At 40.6% G+C, this 18,130-nt stretch overlaps 1 protein-coding gene and 1 long non-coding RNA gene across 2 annotated transcripts in view; one reads left to right on the forward strand and one right to left on the reverse strand.

The window, feature by feature from the left end:
- LOC136100461 (uncharacterized) overlaps positions 1–18,130 on the forward strand; it is a 62,292-nt gene that overhangs the window by 17,503 nt on the left and 26,659 nt on the right. The window lies entirely within an intron of this gene.
- AMD1 (adenosylmethionine decarboxylase 1) lies at positions 142–18,027 on the reverse strand. The gene is made up of 9 exons (XM_065834261.2): positions 17,506–18,027; positions 7,134–7,220; positions 5,628–5,754; positions 5,025–5,127; positions 4,207–4,249; positions 3,972–4,116; positions 2,859–2,951; positions 2,627–2,782; positions 142–2,286 (listed from the first exon to the last, which is right to left on the reverse strand). Exons 1-9 carry the CDS (start codon positions 17,634–17,636, stop codon positions 2,146–2,148), a joined length of 1,026 nt encoding a protein of 341 aa, XP_065690333.1. The 5' UTR covers positions 17,637–18,027; the 3' UTR covers positions 142–2,145.

Here is an 18,130-nt window from a genome sequence, read left to right on the forward strand (position 1 = left end):
GGGAGCATTCCAGCCACTCTTCTCCAAGCTTGCAGTGTTGCAATTCAGGACAAGAAACACAAATCTATTTCAGAATTAAACCGTTTGGTACCAAAAAGCATGAGGAATGTGAAGGGTAGAAATTGCTGAATCACCACTACAAACAATTTAAGCGAACTTTTATTGAAGCATTAAGTTGTGGTACAGGTATTTTTAAATGATCAAAGTCTAACACCACAGAAATTATAAACACCGTACTCCCCCCATCCTGATCACCCTAGATAGTTCAATAATCCATTCAACAGCTTCCATTTTTATAGCCAAGGCTTATACATCTATTTGTAAAATGTGTATTTCAGTATTACTTGAAAAGGGATCTTCAGTCTACTTAAAGGACCTCAAGCCAACAAAGGTCAGTTGGGACAAAGTTTAAGAAAAAAAATCACTGAAATATTGGTCCTCAATATTAACAGCAAAAAGCATTAGTGCCATTTACAGCATGTAATTGATAACATCGGTAACGAACATCAACAATATGCTTAAAATAAAAAATTCAAAGTTTTTCAACCACTTGATTTCTAACCAAGCAGACTTTAGTTTAGAAGCACTGAAAAAGTGCTTCATTTATAAATACAGAAGGAACAAAAAACCATTGTGTCAAACCAGAAAGAGTCAAAACACTGCAAGGACAAGAAGTAGGGGGGGAAGAAATCTCAATTTTGTCTTTAACAGGCTGGTCTCACAGCTGTTAAAATCCCAGTATTTTCAAACATAGCTGAAAGTGTGCCAGCTCTTTAAAGCCTGCATTTTAGTCAATACCCATTAAAGTGACTTTGAATTACACACTTATTCATGTTCTATGAATAGCATTCTACTTCTGTCCAGGTGTCCCAGACAGTTCTTGTTCTATGCCTTCACTTAATGCCCTCAAGTCACAGTAAAGAGGAACCACCTTTAGTAATTAGGAGGAAAATAAGAGATGAAGTCACAACACTCAAATACAACATAAGTCACATGCACAACAATGTCACAGGACTGTCACAAGTTAGAGGCATCAGCTTTGCTTGGAACAACAAAATGAAGTGACACTGGACCAGTTTAGAAGCACTCTTTACAGTTAGAAGTGGTAGGTCACAGGTTTTACTGAGAATAATCCAAACCAATCAACATGCCCAGCCCAGCAAATTCTACTCCTTCACTAGATTACCTGCCAGTGCTCAAGAGCACCAGCAGCTTCTTCATCTGACATAATTGGTGATTAGGAAAGAAAGTCTGGTGCCAATATGAAATTGCACTTTGCAGAGCTGACACACCAGTATGTCAAAGCACTTGCATCCTGACTCAGCTCTTCCCCTATCAAGTTTTGGACCTTCAAGTTCTGCCATTGTGTAGCAGCGTGACAGCTCGGGGATGTGCACAGATAAATGAGCATTAAGGTTTAGGATGAAATTTAACTTGTATTAGTACCTATAACCCAAGTTTCTAAAGGTGTAAGACCAATGTGTTAGCCCAGTGCTGCAGTAGAGCTGAGCAAATTCCTGTAAGCTTGAGTAGAGCATGAAAAGTCAGTCCAATTTAAAAATAAATCAACCACCACCTGTAGTAGCAAAAGAATTTGTAACTGTTTTAAGAATTTTCTCCAAACATGAAAAGTGTTAATTAGGAATCAGCTTCATTAGAAATCATAAAGTTTGTCAAAACCTGTTTTAGACTGAAATCACAACATAGATAAAAAAGAGTGACAATTTAACAGAGAACTGTTCCCAGTGAGTAGGTTGAGGCTAAAGTCTAATGAGGACGAAAGCCTTGTCTGTGGGGAATTTTTGGTGATACCTGGAGAAAAACTATACTGTGTGTAATTCTACCTGAATCATTTTTACAAGTGTTGTAATATCTCATACAGTAAGATTTTTCTACATGCACTTCAATTTCACAGCAAGAGTGGCATAGAGTACCTAAACACAGAAGAGAGCATTCATGCAAGATATCTAACTCCTTGATATAATAATGCATACAATTCAAAATGGTTATACTATGATTACACCTAGGGCTTTCCACAACTACAAGGTGGTGGGAGTGGAAAGCATGGCCCCCTGAATCATTAACTAGAAAGCAACCACCACCTTCTATATGGGATTTCTTTTTGCGCTTTTTCTTCATTCTTAATCAACTGTGCTGTTGCTGGCGATTCTTTGTAAAACTGGTAAAAACAAAATTATAATCACTGAATTGGGCAATCTGGTGATCAAGACGCTTAAACCCTTCAATCTTCTGGGCAGAAGAAAACACTGTACGACATTTAGAGCTCTAGAAAAGAAAAAAGCGGAAGTTACTTTTAAACAGCATTTAAAGATGGACTAGCACAATATATGCTTTATATCTGGTTCTTGTGATACTGTTATCAACAGGAACTGCACAGGAAGTCATTAGAATACTGAGCCTGGGCTGCCTGATCTCAGTATTTCTTAAGTTTTCTGGAGATCAGATTTCATGCATGCCAAAGCAATACTGAAGACTATTTTTACTTCTCAAAGAAACTACCATCCAAATACAGAGGCAATCTGGAAACTAACATCCCAGTAAGAAGTTTCTAGCCTTGCTTTGTGTCTATATGCATTTCGGGAGCTGACAAGACAAGAAAACTCACCTGATTAACAAAGAGAGTTGTCACAAATTTTCCTGGCTTGAAAACCTCTACAACTTTTCTAATCAGGTCATCATAAGAGGTCTGACTTATGTTTGTTTCAAAACTAACATAAGAAAACTCTGGTTCTGGAGTGATGTGAATAGTCCAGTAAGTTCCCTGAAAAGAAAAAAGTAATTGTTTGGTGGTAATAATATTTATTTTAACATCAATTACCAATAAGTGTAAAACTTACATCCGATTTCATCCCATTCATTGAATACCCACAAGGATTGAACATCGTAGCATCAATAACAGAACCTGGTATCAGGTCACGAATTCCACTCATCTGAAACAAAAGTTAAAATTACATCACTCAGTTTATAATGCATCCTTACACTTCTTTAGATTTAACTTAAAGGCAGAAAGATGACCAATTCAGGGGACAGGACAAAAGCATTCTCCCAATAACAAGTCAGTTTGATAATTTGTACCATTGTTAATGAACTTGCTTTGCAGCCTGTCCCTTACCAAGTAAGTGACAGTTGTATGCAAGTTATCAGATACTTGCCTCTTACAGAACCAAGCTGCATACCTCCAAGACAAGGGAACAACTTAGAATTCTAATACATAATTGCTTCTGCAATTAAAATGGAAAACTGAGCACCTGTTCAAGCAGCATCCACAAAGTGAAGGCTGTTTACATTTACTCCAGAGTGAGAACATACTACTTTATACTCCAGAATGAAGTGCAATCCCAAGCACTTTGATTTCCCACACAGTACTTGAGCTACAGCCAAATCTCAATAACAAATACAGTAGGAGAATTAAAGCCTAAAATGGAAAACCAGATGAAGTCAATGTACTTGTCAGACAAACTTGTTCATGTCACAGGACTTTCCCATTTGGAAAGGAGAAAATGAGGCAAAACCACCAAGTTGTACTTACAAGCTTAAGTCCCTCTCCCCCACACTATCCAAATGGCTTCAAGACTTATTTTGATACCTAGATTCCCTCAACATTCCATATCTTCAGTCTAAGTCTTACTTCTCGTAATTGTCATCCTTCAGTGGAAGTTACCTTGTTGTGTTTTTATTCCTGTTTCTCTACTCTTTAGAGGATAAGCTTCCAATCACTCAAAGCACTAAAAATTGCTCCTTTCAATAGATTAAATCAGCGGCATTGAAAATGTGAAGTTATATTCCCAAAAACATTCTAGACTTAAATCCGCTTTCCCCCCAAAACATTAACCTGACACTTTCTATGAGATCTTTCCTACTAGAAAATAAATCTTGCATTAAATGGTAAGTGAAGCATTTTGCCCAATTTCCAACATTCCCCAAAATGCTTAGTTTTCAAGCAAACATACACGAGTGACATCATTTGCAGTAACACCATCTTTCATGTAGAACTGGTCCATAACTACTGGGTCAAGCTCACTCATCAGAATTTCCAGTGTCTGATCAGGCTGATTGGATATCCGACTCTCTGGGAAATCCAGGGTGTACAGGTACCTACATAAAATACAAATTACTTATGTAATAAATATTATCAGCACCAAGTTCTACTGTAAGCTCCAAAGATTTCAGTCTTCACATACATACCAGCAATCAGAATTCATACGCCCCATGCAATAAGCTGCTCCATCTGACAAGACAAAAAGTCTCCAGTTAAAGTACCACAGCTAATCCTTCACATAAAAAGATTAGTTTCATTGCATATATAAATATAGGAGAAGTCTCTGACGAAACACCAAGAGGATTCACTGATACAGTCAGCATCTGCATCAAGTAAGCAGGCATTTCACTTCAGGAATGTAAAGCCAATAACCTGAACAACAGGCTCCTTCAGAGGTGGTCTGGATACTCCAGTTCAGAGCCTACTAGCATGGAATTCAGATTACAGCTTTAGCTGTGCGCCAGAGATCCCAGTACTACTGCTTCCCTGTTCCATCAAAAAAACTTTTCTGCCAGTGGTTAAAATTCAAGGTTATTGCAGGTTTTATATTTTGATAAATGTTCAAATTCAATCTTTGGTGCAGTGACTTTTCTGAGAAAAGCTTACATTTTTCTTCAGTGTATTAAATTACTATTCTACCTTCTTAATGAGGTTTTTACAGTTAGTAAAAGCTGGATTCTGCAGACTGATTTACAACACTCTATTTGGAAGTCTGAAGATGACCTCAGTTAAGACGAAGTGCTAGAGTGTCAAGCTTAATATGATTGTAATTTTGATCTTGGCAAGTCAGTGGTCAGAAATTCAGTAAATAGGTATTTATATGCAGCCAAAGCTTGTGCCGGCTGCAGAACTACAAGCACTGCTGAATGAATGTCCTGGCAGCCTCTATATATTGTACTGCTTGTCACTTCACATCAACACTTTACACAAGCTATGCAACTTTGCTGAAGTTTCATGAACTTACTTGGGAAAATTTCATTAAGAAACTCTACTTCTTCCTGGAAATTCCTATGTGGGTACTCCTGGTGGGAAGGCTTCATGAAATTCTTACGTGAATAAAAGAAGCTCTGAAAAACATAAGGTGCGTTTTAGAGATTGAATATATCCATTCACCTTGAATCTAAAAATCTAGATAAATGCAAACATTTAGTATAAGCTTTCACAGGACCTAAGTTTTCATTGTCAAAACACCACTACCTGTATTTTCATTTCAGAGGCATATGGGGTTTTTTTAGCTTAATCTGTAAACTTCAGAATTTGTTTTCCACAATAAAACAGTGACTTCAGCACTGACAACATAGGCATGGGATTCCTTCACCCTTAAGTAACCTCAACTCAGCACAATAGCATTTGTAAGTTAGCATCCTTTAAGATACCTTAAGAGGCAAATAAAAAGCTAAATTCTAGAGCAGAGCAAGCAATCTTGTATTACAACCTTCCCATTGTGGGAAGCATACATAAATGGCAAAGGACGTTTCAGAACATTTAATAAAAGCATGGCATTTGACATACTAGTAAAATGCTTTTTGTACATCCTAAGGAAGATGCAACATTTTTGGCACCTTACCTGAATTGAGTCAAACCCACTGTACTCCCTAGCAAGCTCCAACAGGGGAACCAGTGCTTGCAGTAAGAGGGTGGTACCACACGTCTTCAAAATGAAACGTCTCTTGGAGACAAACATGCTACTCTCACTGCAAAAAAGTGTTAAAAACATTAAATGCCAGTAGAGAATGGTTAGATCTTGGTTCTTATCACAACCAAATGCATAACTGTAGGTGAACATTCAGCATATAGTACATAAGCATGCTTGGCAAACAGATCAACACAAAAGATTTTTAGCTAACATTTGAGAGCTATTATTTCCCTAAACAAATACCTGCTGCAAACATGTTATTACACAGTTACTATACTACAGGAAAAGAGGTACCACATGCATTACATATTCTCAATCTATTCAAGAAATATGAACATGCTGTGAAGTGTGTACACAGATATGCAATTTAACTTCTTAACCAAGACACCTAACAGGGTCGAGCTTGAAATCTGACTTTCTCAGCTGAAATAAAGACTGAGAGCCTAAAGTCAAAAAAGGCAAAAGCCATAACAAAATTTCATAAGTTGTCTGGCTGCAGCTTCTAGGAAAGGCAACTACTGGAAACTGGTAAATTAGCACCTGTCCACAGGAACAGGAAGTCTCAAATGAGCTACACTATATGCCTTTAAGTCAGCCACTTAACTACAGTCCCACTCAACTGGAGATAAGCATTGATACGATATCCAGAATAAACATGTATAGCAAGCATCTTCTCACCAAGTAACTGAACAATAGGAATAAGTCTAGCTTAAATAACTCAGTTTGGAATGCTGTTTAAGTATTCAAAGTAAAGGTTATACTTGATTTAGGACACAGTTGTAACTAGTTACATTATTTACAGAATTTTGTTTTACATACATGAAGCTTGCAAAACAAGAATTCAGCAGTTTCTTTGACTAGCTTGCTTTTAGCTCAACCTTGCCCTCAAGGCAGTCTTTCAGAGTACAAAACCTTCAGTTTCTGTAATCTGAAGTAAAACAGAGGATGTCAGTGTCTGTAAAGTTCATGTAGAAAAAACCTGAAAGTATTTTGCAAGATAAAACACACAGCAGAAGTAGTGTCCTTACAGCCAACAGCTGCACAACACAAGAATTCCAAGATTTCAGGAAAGCTCAATTTTTACAGATGTCCTTTGCTCAGCTGCAAGAGTCATTCAACTTCATTGTATTATCTGGAGTTAAAGCCAATGTACTAATACAGTTTTTGCTGATCAAAAAGTGACACTCAGATGCACTATCCTCCTGAAGTAATCCTAAAGTTCTTCACTAGGGAAAGTTCTTTATCCCTGGACAAAATTCAACTATTGGGTGAAGATACACCACAGCCCTATCCTTAATCTTTTTAGCAGGCACCTGCAAGTTTTAGTCATGAACAGCAGATCTTAACCCAAGGCTGGATTCTCAGCCAAGTGGATCCTGTGTAACAGCTTTAACTTTTTAACCTCTTGTAGATGAAAAGAATAAGCTAGTGGCTTACCTGAGTACATAAGCTTCCTGCTTGTCAGTTTTTGTCACACTTATGATCAAACAATGCACATTCTCCAGAAGTTTGTCCCACTCAATCCTGTGAAGAATTATAGAAGAGCACAAATAGCAGGTTAAACAAACTGAAGCTTTCTGGAATCCTGGGTAAGTAGTATAGCCCAAACAAGACTCTAGCTCTTGAGCTGCTGGATCTAAGAGCATGAAAGGCGAGGACTTTTTATATAGGGACTATCACAATACAGTAATATTCAGTAATATCCTCAGCTCTCAAAGAATGACTAAGTATTCCTCAGGATCTGTTAGTGTAATCTGTTGCATGAGGACAATTGTGAAACAGCAACCCCAAATTTCTAACTAGGCAAGTCACAATAATCTTAAGTCCTGCACCATATATGTACTAAGATAAAATCATTATAGCTTGAGGTATGAATACCACCCCTATAAACTAATACATCTCAATTATCTGAATTCCTCATTCATCAATCAGGATCACAGAATTGTGTCTACCTCTAGAAGATACAGAATACTTATAGCAAATAGTTTGGAATATTACACTTACAAGAAAATAAACTGAATGCTTTTCACATAGCACAATCTGAATATACACTGCTAGATTTTAGTACGGAGGTAGCAGCTTAATATTTCAATTCTTTACTGTCATTATTCATTCTACAAGGAATTTTAAGAAACTGGAAAAAATCAAAGGGTCAAAATAAGCCTAAAGACTTCAACGTACTCATGAGAAGTGACAGACTTGCAAAAAAGTTACTTTAGTTGTCACTTCAGTCTCATGTCTACACCAGATTAGCAGACTACAATACAGTCAAATTTACTATAAAGCAGACAAACATACAGCTTCCTGAAGTCAAAATTTAACACTGACAGCCACCCCACTTCTCCCATCCCTCCCTTCCCACAGGATATTCCACCTGCAGGTTTGTGCTGGGCCTGTCATGAACCAAGGCTTTTACTAACACAGCATAAAATTAAGCTGCCCATCAGTAGAGCTGGAACAACTAGAGGACCCTTCAGAGCTGGGAGTACAGAAGAAATGCAATTTCTTCATCACCAAGTGAGCTATTTGATTGGCTCTGCTGCCCATACAGCTGTCAACCCAATTCTCTGTCAGGAATCAGACCTCTCTCCCTTCATTGACACTGCAAAAGCTCAGTAGTTGTATTTCAGAATAGAGCACTCACTGCTAATTCTATCAACAGGGATCCTCCAGCTGTCACTAACTTAGCCCTTAGAAAACTGCTCAGTTTGCAAAGTTGAAGTTTTAGATTTGCTGTACATATAACTAAAAAAAATGAATACCCCAGCAAATAAATACCTTAATTTCTCCCTCACCTCAGAATGCCTCCTGGAACGGAATTCTGTACCTTTACTACGAAAACTTTACTGCTAATACTACTAATTGAGGATTTTCCCTTTTAAAGTGTATATTGCACTAAACTGGTATATTTATACAGGAGTCAAACAAAAATACAGTCAACTTATACTCACTCTATAGACTCCTTTTGGGTGAGAATGAAGCTATTAAAAATTAGTTTAAGAGAACCCTATGCATCATTTAGAGCACATCTGAACAAGTTTATGAACTCAGTGATATAACTGGATACTTAAAATCGAAGTGAAGTTTTCTCTACCATTCTAATTAGTGAATCTTGATGAAATACTTTTCTACAACTATAGACATGACAGAACAAAACCCTCAAATCTCCACATTAAATAAAAAACCAGCTTGTTTTTAATGCTCAGATGAAGTCCCACACATTTATTCAGCTGTACACTTAAGTCACTGAATGTGTTTAGCCCTGTTCCTGATACTCAAGTATACATGAAAATCAAAGTGTCTGCTTGCCTTTGAAAAAAATGGTAAATGCAAAAAGTGAAAGAGTTTATATTATACCTATTTTTTTAAATGCTCCTAGAGTATCACACTATTCTACTAAGAAGAGGACTGAACCATTTTGTTTTCTCTAGAAGTTACAGCACACCTGCACAAATTCGCCAGCCTTATTATCTTCCCTCTAACATCCTATTATGCTTTTTCTGTAATCTGAATTCAGTAATCTGTTACTTCAGCTTGGTGAAATAACTATTCAAATCATTCCAGCACCATTAATGGCAATATTTTATCTGCCATTAAAGAAAACCTCAGTGTCTGGCATGGCATTTCTGAAAGCTGAGGTAGAGTTCCCTTACACTGCCTGATGCTGAGCTGCAGTAACCCCATTTGTACATGACTACAAATCTGATTTTGTACTTGTCTGAGCATTAATGGGTATGTAACTATCTCAGGCTTTGCAAGAGCATACGTCTGAGCCTTCACAAGCTTCTTACCTGGCCAGACAAGTCAAAACCTTAGCTTTATGTGGACAAGTGAGAATTTTCTTCATACAAGTACCACTGTATTGCAGCACCAGACACTTCAGGAAAGTGGCTCATTTAAGTTTCAGTCACATGTTAGTAGAGGAAGATGTAACAATTTTGGTGTTCAAGGAGTCCAACAATGAAGGACCAGTACAGCACACTAACACTACAATATTGCATGTTAAATCCAAAGTCTACCATGCAAAGTCAGTCCTTGGGTATGCTCATTAGTATTTAGGTACTATGGCTTAAATCTGCAGTTGCATAAGACCTTTGCATATTAAAACTTCACTCAACTCTTCACTATTCCACTACAGAAACCATAGCTAAGCATATGCTAAATGTTCATGCATTCAGCCTTTGCAGGAATAAAGGAAAAATTAATAATTTGGTCTAATTAGAGTAGCACTAAAGAAGAAAGCCTACAAACTGAGAAACAGACAAGATGTCAGGCTTGATCCAGAAGCATAAGTAACAGACTAACGAAGGGTTGCAGCACCCACAATGAGACTTGACCACATTAGGGCAAAGTTTTGCAGAGATACTGGGCTGCACCTATATGCATTTTAAAGTTAAGCACAGAAAACTACCAAAAGGCCACTAACATGCTGGATTTTATCTCAACATAATCTATTTAAACAAGATGACCTTAGTATTTGACATTTTCCATTGTTTAAAGCAGAGCTAAAGAAGAACATCTGGGACTACTTTGTACCAAGTAGACTGAGTTCACTAAAAGTCTAACTCTCACATTTCTTCCTTTTCTTTAATCTGTATAATTATTTAAGTATTACTATTCATAGACAATCAACATTCACTCAAACTTAATGTGGAAACAAAAAACCCACCTTAAAAATAATATTTATTATTATCCACACATATTATGGCTAATCCCACTTTATTTTGTCAAGTTAGTAACTTTGAAAGACTTGATAACATTGCTTACTATTTCACAATTAAGTGAACTTTTAACTTGGAAGCAAAGGCTCCAACTGAAAAGGGAGAACCAAAGAAACTAATTCTCTATAAAATGCCATCATGGGTTTCTACTCTTCAAAATTCCCCTTTCAATGGGAAGTATATGGATTGCATTACTATTTCCTAAATTATTCCCCACAGCCAGACATCAGGACAACACCAAACACTTTGTTTAGAGACTGCTTCCCTATACTCAAGACAAGCACACTGGAAATATGATGCATGACAATCACTGGTAGCTACAGCAAGTTCTGTAGCAGGCATACATCCACTGGAACACAAAACTGAAAAGGCATTTGAGACCAGTTCCTGGCTTTTATGTAGGCTTACTACCAGATTCATTCCAAAGCTGTAAGATACTGCTCCTGAAATTTCAACTGACAACTACTCAAAGCCAAAATAATTTCTCCAGTAGATAAGCAACATGCATCTTAAATGGTTGCACGTGCTCAGAGAACACCAAACGAAACTGGAATACATCTACACAAGTGTGATTAACTGTCCATGCTTGAATGGTAGAAAGGTACTTGTTCTATGACTAGCAGAACAAGCCAAAAAAGTTAGCAATCTACTCCCATACCTGTGTTGCAATGTTTAGTGCCATATCAGCACAGACTTGTTACTGGAGTGTAAGTAACTTCCATTCTAACTGCCACCCAGGTATGTCAGCATGGAAAATCTATCAGAACAGAGAAGCATTTTAATTTACTTTTAGGAAGTATGCTAAAAGTGTGTAATGTAATTGTCAGCAGTCCCTCTCAACCAAGTTCCTAACCATAATTATTTTCTCCTTTATTTCATATTTCTGTGAAATGATGAGTAAGCTATGAATCAAGTTTTCTTTGCCAGATAAAACCATCCTTTTTAATTCCAGTTACTGGCCTATTTGGAGCCTCTACCTTCACAGGTAGAACAGATTTTTAACAGTAATCAGGCATATCAGGCAGCAGCACAATACCGCTGTTTCAGGCCAACTGGGAACAGGATCATTTTAAAAGATAAAGAACTTCATCAAAAACTTGTTCCTATCAGCAACTAACAGTCTTCACAAGTGTACCATCCCTTCGCCCCAGTAACAGTACCTTATTAACGCAGTATAGACAGCACTGGAAAGAAAAGTTGTTTTACAGTAGGGCAGGAATTCTTAGTAAATAAATCCTGTGGAACTCCTAAAGACAGCTTAAGCTGTATACATACTCTTGCATAGCTTTTCATCAAAAGAGCACAGCTGACAAGCCTGTAAGTAATCAAAGTAAGAATCATTTTAATCTCATACTTTAAGTCCTTGTTTTAAAAAAAAGAAAATCAAGCGTTCAACTGCAGAGCAACTTTTTATTCTTTCACCTGTTACCTACTAAATACTTTTAGAAGCCAGCAGATACACCAGTTACCCCATTAGCAGGCTACAGTTAAGCAGGCAAATTCCTACCAATACTATGATTTAGAACACTCAAATTTAATGTCTTGTCTGAACTGCTTGTGCAGAGGAGCTCTAGCTAAAACACATGGGTGCTGGCTAAATATTAGTGTCAGCAGAGTTGCCAACGTTGTTACAAGCATCCTGATACAGGTTGATACGGTACAGACTGACATTACAAAACCCACAAGCTTTGTGAAGTACCTCCTAGCAGCTGGCATGTTTTGATGCAAACAGCTGCATGTGAATTATTTCATATTAGAACCATGACTTAGTTCATAAATTACAATTGAAGACAGAATATCTGGAACCATACACACACCAAGTTTAGACACAAGGTACTGGCAATTTGATAATTTCACTCCAGCAGTATCTGTGAAGTGCACAAAACCCACACACCCTCTATATGCTCTGAATACACATACACAGAAAGACTGCTTCTCCCTTATCTTAAACTTTCCAGAGACATGTACTTAATCTTGAATTAAAGACCAGCACATGAATGGAAAATTGCATCCATATCAAAAGTGATACCAAGCAGTACATATCAGAAAATACTTATTACCTGTAAAATCCTGAGCCAACTATTAAGAGAATCATTCCCAAATGACACCAAGATATTTCAGCAGTTGCACAAAGCCACAGATAATGCATTGAAGGCTGCCATGTCACTCCTGTCACAGGCCTTTATTGTTATTGCAGTCACAGCAGTACAAATGGAATGGTGACTCCATCCTTTACATCCCAAGATATTTGATGGGTGTTCCTAAGTCTCTTATATCAAAGGACTAAACATACCTGACACCAAAGATGTTTAAGGAAACATAAGCCCCAATAGGCACATCAGGGCTTCAACAAACCTTACAGTCAACTTTCAGGGCAAGTTGGAATGTAAACTTCTCCAGAAGATACATGCCATAAGGTAGTAACCATGTACCATAACCCTCAAATCTCCCTGTTCTCCAGGCTGAGTAAACAGCCATTAGAAAAGGCCTTCTAGGAATACACCAGTAGCTACAGATCTTACCAGGATGCCTTATAGAGTCTCATTAAGAGAGCAGATCTTTGGCAGAAAGTGACTAACCAAATTCTTTAACAGTTTCAGTGGTAAGGCTGGAAGATATCAAAGATTAATCTTTCGAGGTCCCTTCCAATCCCTAACGTCCTGTGCTTCTGTGAAAAAGCCTTCAACATAAGTCAACTTCCCCCAAGCAGTATCACAATCAGTAGTATCAGAGGGTAAAAGGGTTTGTTTCCTTTCCATTTTTTAATTACAACTGAGATAGTTGAAAGGAAACATACCTGTAACTTTGAATTTGTTTCTAAAATCTAGTTTCTGAATATTGATTTTGATGAGGGGTAAGACTGAACTCTTACAAGGAGCAGAGGCAGAGCAGTGAGGTGACTCAGACTATAGGGTGCAGTACAAAGTAAGTATTTACAGGACTTGTATAGGTGCTTAGCAAACTTTGTGTAACACAGGATGAGAATCTCAGTATCACTCCATATTCCTCATTACAGCAGTTTTTTCCTCCAGTTTGAGTGTTCACATAATATAAACAGGAAATATATTAAAGGTCCATAAACAAGCTTAGCTTTAGAGTATTCTGCAAGGCTGAATGCTTGAGATATGGATTTGTAAATACCTGCATCATTAACCTATGGTTTCTAACTTGAATGATTCAAGATCATGATAATTCTTGAGATAGGAAATGCATAGTTGCGCATCATCTAAAGGACTAAACAGCTATTTTTACTGTTGGGATAGTGAATGCACTATTTAGTCACCACAGAAGTCCAGGCTTCACAGCATGTTCACTGCATTTTCAGCAAACCCTCCCTTCTTATACATAGTTTAAGGTTCTTAAAAAAAAAAAAAGCCTTACAAAGCATCAAGAAAACAAGCACTAAAGTTAAAGCAAATTATTTTGAGACCACAAAAACATTAATCTAATTTCGCTTTTGAGTATGAGTAAGGTAAGCATCTTCAGAGCCCCGCCTTTATTTCAACCACAAGACATTTCCACAGAACTTATTAGCACATGAATGCCCCCCAAATCTTAACAGCAAAGTAAAGCCCATGTTCCATACTTTTAAGTTTTTATTTGGGACCTTTACTGAATGTATTAGAACAATAAGTACATATCTTTTCTGAAGTACTTTGTACAAATCCAAATTATTCTCTAGAAGGCAGGCTTGCCAACAGGAGAAAAAATGTGAAAAATTTCTTAATTGCATCAATTCTTTAACTTTTTCTTTTTTTTATGCTGGTGATAACCAACAAATACTTTAACATATCTAATCCCTAGCAAGCACACCCAACATGGAAATTTTTAGCTTTAAACATCAGCTTAGTCATTCAGTAGATGAATGGCTCACATTTCACTACTAAGCAGGTATTACAATACAAAAGGCAAGCTCAACTGGTTTGCAGCTTGACTCTAATTTAGCTATTGTTCTACAGTTTCAGCTTTGATTTCAAGTTCTGTTTGACACAAACTAGCTTATTCAATTACCTTTATAGAATTAGCATAGTGGGATATATTATATTCAATTTCTTTTTCTTTTGCATCTATCAAGTGTAGTAAATAAACTAATTCCAACAGTACACTAAAAGAGTTTCTGAAACTTAATTTCATACTAGCAACACAGTATCACTGATAATTACTCCTGGACACAGGTTAACAGTAATTTTCAGACACATCACAGCTTCCTACCAAAAAAGCACACAGCTTCTAAGGGCCAATTAACACAAATGCCTTCGAAGCTTGCTCACAGCTCTGAAACAGTTAAAGACCACATGTCCAACAGTTAACAGTTCGTATCTACTCTATTAAAACTTTACAGCTATATCTAAACCATACCAAGGAACTGTCACAGTACCTGCCTTGCAATGACATTAAATGCCATTAAGCAATTTCAAAAATTTATTATTTTGCAAACATGAGCCTGAGCTGACAAACAGAACTCTAGAGAGCATGAATGTGTCAATGAGGAAAGCATCTGCAGAATGCCATCCCTAAACTAGATCTAGCATATTAATGCTAAGCCAAATGAGTACGTTTGGAATCCTTCACATTTAAAGTCAAACACAACAGGAACCCTGAAGTGCCTACATAACTCAGATCATCTGCACACATTTCACCTAGGATTTATAATAGCCTTCCAGGATTGCCTGAATATTTAATATACAAGTTGTCAGTTTGTGGTATCTGCTATACCACTAAATCTCAAAGAACTGTATAAACCACATCTGATGATTTCTGTGTTAAGCACATTATTCAAAAAGGTCTACATATCTTCACAAGTCAGAAAGTTACACGAGCAAACTGCTTCATTTATACCAAAAGGTCAGAGCTAAACATGTATCCTGCAGTGTTTCTGGCATGACAGAAATGAAGCTTCCATGAGCTAGCAGTATGTGTATATATATAACATGGGCTATTCATTGTTTCAGGAAAGGCAGTTATCTGCCCACTGGCAATTCAGATCTTTGGATAGCAAACTCTAATATATACACACAGGATATTTGCTGAGAAATATCAAAACAAAGGAAAAGGCAAACAGCATGTGTTAAGCATGCCTTTAAATAGACTCTACCATCATTACCATATTCCAAAGATCAATACAACATGACAAGCCCTTCTCTAAGCCCCCTGACCAAAGACCACTGGGTAAAACACCAGACCCTCAAGCTACCATCTGAACCTGAAGTTGAACAGTTTACCATACTGAGAGTAAACTACTGCCATTAAGTATAACCTTCAGATTTGCCCTGCATGCTTAAGACAAGCCTGCCTTTTTCAACTATGTCAGCTGGTTACACCTACCTATCAATCTTGGTATCTCTGCAAACTAATACATAGTTCTGGTGCCATTCTATGGTACATAAGCAGAACTTGCTTTGTACTTCAAGCCTGCACTGTCCATTTTCTGACAATTCCAGGCCACTTGTGCCAGAACAATTTTTTGCAGATTTACAGCTGGATCCCTTATTACCCCAAGTTGGAAGTCTAGGTATTGTAGTCTTTCCAGAACTCCCCCCATAAGATACTGTACTGGCAAGCTACAGTAAAGCCATCTCACATCTGTCTTGCCCAGCATGGTTTCAAGGCCAACCAGTATGCCGGCAGGTGGCCATCAGCTACTGTGCCAACAAAGGCCAATCAGGCATTCCCCGGCCATAGGAAAAAAGAGCTGCTCCCTCCCAGCGAGGCCCGAGTTTGAAACACGTGTACACAAGAAGCGGTGTGGGCCTCGGGCCTTTCTTCCTCCCACCCTGGGTGGCAGTGAAAGAAGCGCCAGCACATTCTTCACATGCCCATTGGGTGACAGGCGCGGGCCCACCCCTCCGCGGCGCCCGGCTCCCATTGGCCTGAACTTGTCAATGGGGGAGAGAAGAGGCAGCGCGATCCGGGAGCAGAGCCAAGACACTCACGTGTACACCGTGGCTCCGGCCGCACTTCTGGAGGAGGCCGGGGGGGGCATCTCCCCACACACCCCCGCCGCTGCCTACCCCGACACACGGAGACACAGCAGGGTTCCCATGTGCCGCCTGCTTCCCCTCCGCGCAAGCCGCTGTGTGAACCTGTCGAGCTACGTAGTGACAGAGATCGCTGCGAAACTGGCCATGTGAGGCCATCAATCCTCGTCGCGACAGCAAGAGAGATCTCCCCTTTCCAGCTTCCACTGACTGGAAGCGAGATTCCTATCCCCCAGTCTCCACAGCACAGCCAGTGACACCGGGCAGGGATTTTCCAAGCCTTCCCATCCCGAACCCTGCGGGAGCAAGAAGCCCTGCCGTAAAAAGACACCCACGGCTCCCACTGCCAGGGGGGCGAGCCACTACCAGACGGCTGCCGGCAGCCGCAGCGTGCGCGGGGGCTTGGTGCAGAGAAGCGGGCGCCGCTGCCGTGGCTCCGGCCGCCAGCAGCACTGCGACACGCCGCCATCCGCCTCCCCCCGCGGGCACTGCCGGCCAGCGCGGCACACGCCCGACTCTGCTCTCCTCTCCCCGCCGCCACATGTTGCCGGCAGGGACCGCACGGGGCTGCACGAGGTGGCGGCACGGAATGGCTTCCGCGCCGTCCCCGGCACTGCCACCACTCCCCCCAACCCGGGCCCGGCCAGGACGAAGGGAGGCTCCCCGCCTCCGCGGACCGGCGCCACGGCCTTGAGAGGGGTCTCTGGAGGGCAGCGGAAGGTCAGTGCACGGCTGCGGCGGCGTTGCGGCGGCAGGCGGGAAAGGCCGGGGCTGTCAGCGAGGGAGTGAGAAGGAGGCCGGCAGCCCAGCGGCCACGCACGGGCCGAGCCCGCCGCGCGCGCGCGCACGGCCGTTGCCACCAACGGCTTCTCCCCGAGCCACCCCGGAACCAGCCTCCCGTCAGCGCTGCCGCCAGCCCGCGCACGGCCATTACCCCCCCCAACCCAATCCCCGCCCCGCTCCTCTCACACACTCTCGCCCGCCACCGCCACCACACCCGGGCCCCGCGTGCGCCGGCCATTCACCGGCCCCTCCCGGCATTTAAGAGCCACGCTCCCAACCGCCACCCCCCCCACACGACCCCCAACCCCGCCCCGGCCGTTAACGGACCTGGGTATGGTGCGAAGATCGCCGGACCCCTTGCTCTGGTGCGGCTCCTGCTGCGCGGGCTGCTGCCGGGCGAACCACACCTCCAACAGCTTCTCGGTCCCTTCGAAGAAGTGTGCACCGTTCTCCTTCATGGTGAGACAACTCGGCAACCAACAACCACAGAAATTAACGACAACCAAACTACCGCCCCCGGCCGCTACCGTTTGCTGCTGCACGGGCCGCGCTGCCGCCGCCGGGTCCCGGTCTGTCCTGGGCGCGTTTCACCTTCTAGAGAAATTTTTTTTTAATATTAATTTAAAAAAAAAAAAAAAAAAGGAAAAAAATTAAAAAAAAAAAACGGGCGAAAACCACCCGGAGTGCACGGCGGCGGATGCGGCGTGAGCGTATGTGAGAGGGTTACAGTCTGAGCGGGGGTACGGGCGGGCAGGCGATGCGGTGTGGTTCGGTTCCTTGTAGTCCGTGTGTTCCCCTGTTACAGAGAAGAGCGTTGAGCGAGCGCTAGCTAATGTCGCCGGCCATACTGTGTAAGCGAGGGGCTTGCGCGCACGCAGCAGCTTTTATGCCCCTCAGGTAACCGCATCAAGTACGATCGCTATTGCCATTGGACCAGTGCTGCTCGGGTCCG

The sequence above is a fragment of the Patagioenas fasciata genome, chromosome 3 (assembly GCF_037038585.1).
Source record: "Patagioenas fasciata isolate bPatFas1 chromosome 3, bPatFas1.hap1, whole genome shotgun sequence".
Classification (NCBI taxonomy): domain Eukaryota; kingdom Metazoa; phylum Chordata; class Aves; order Columbiformes; family Columbidae; genus Patagioenas; species Patagioenas fasciata.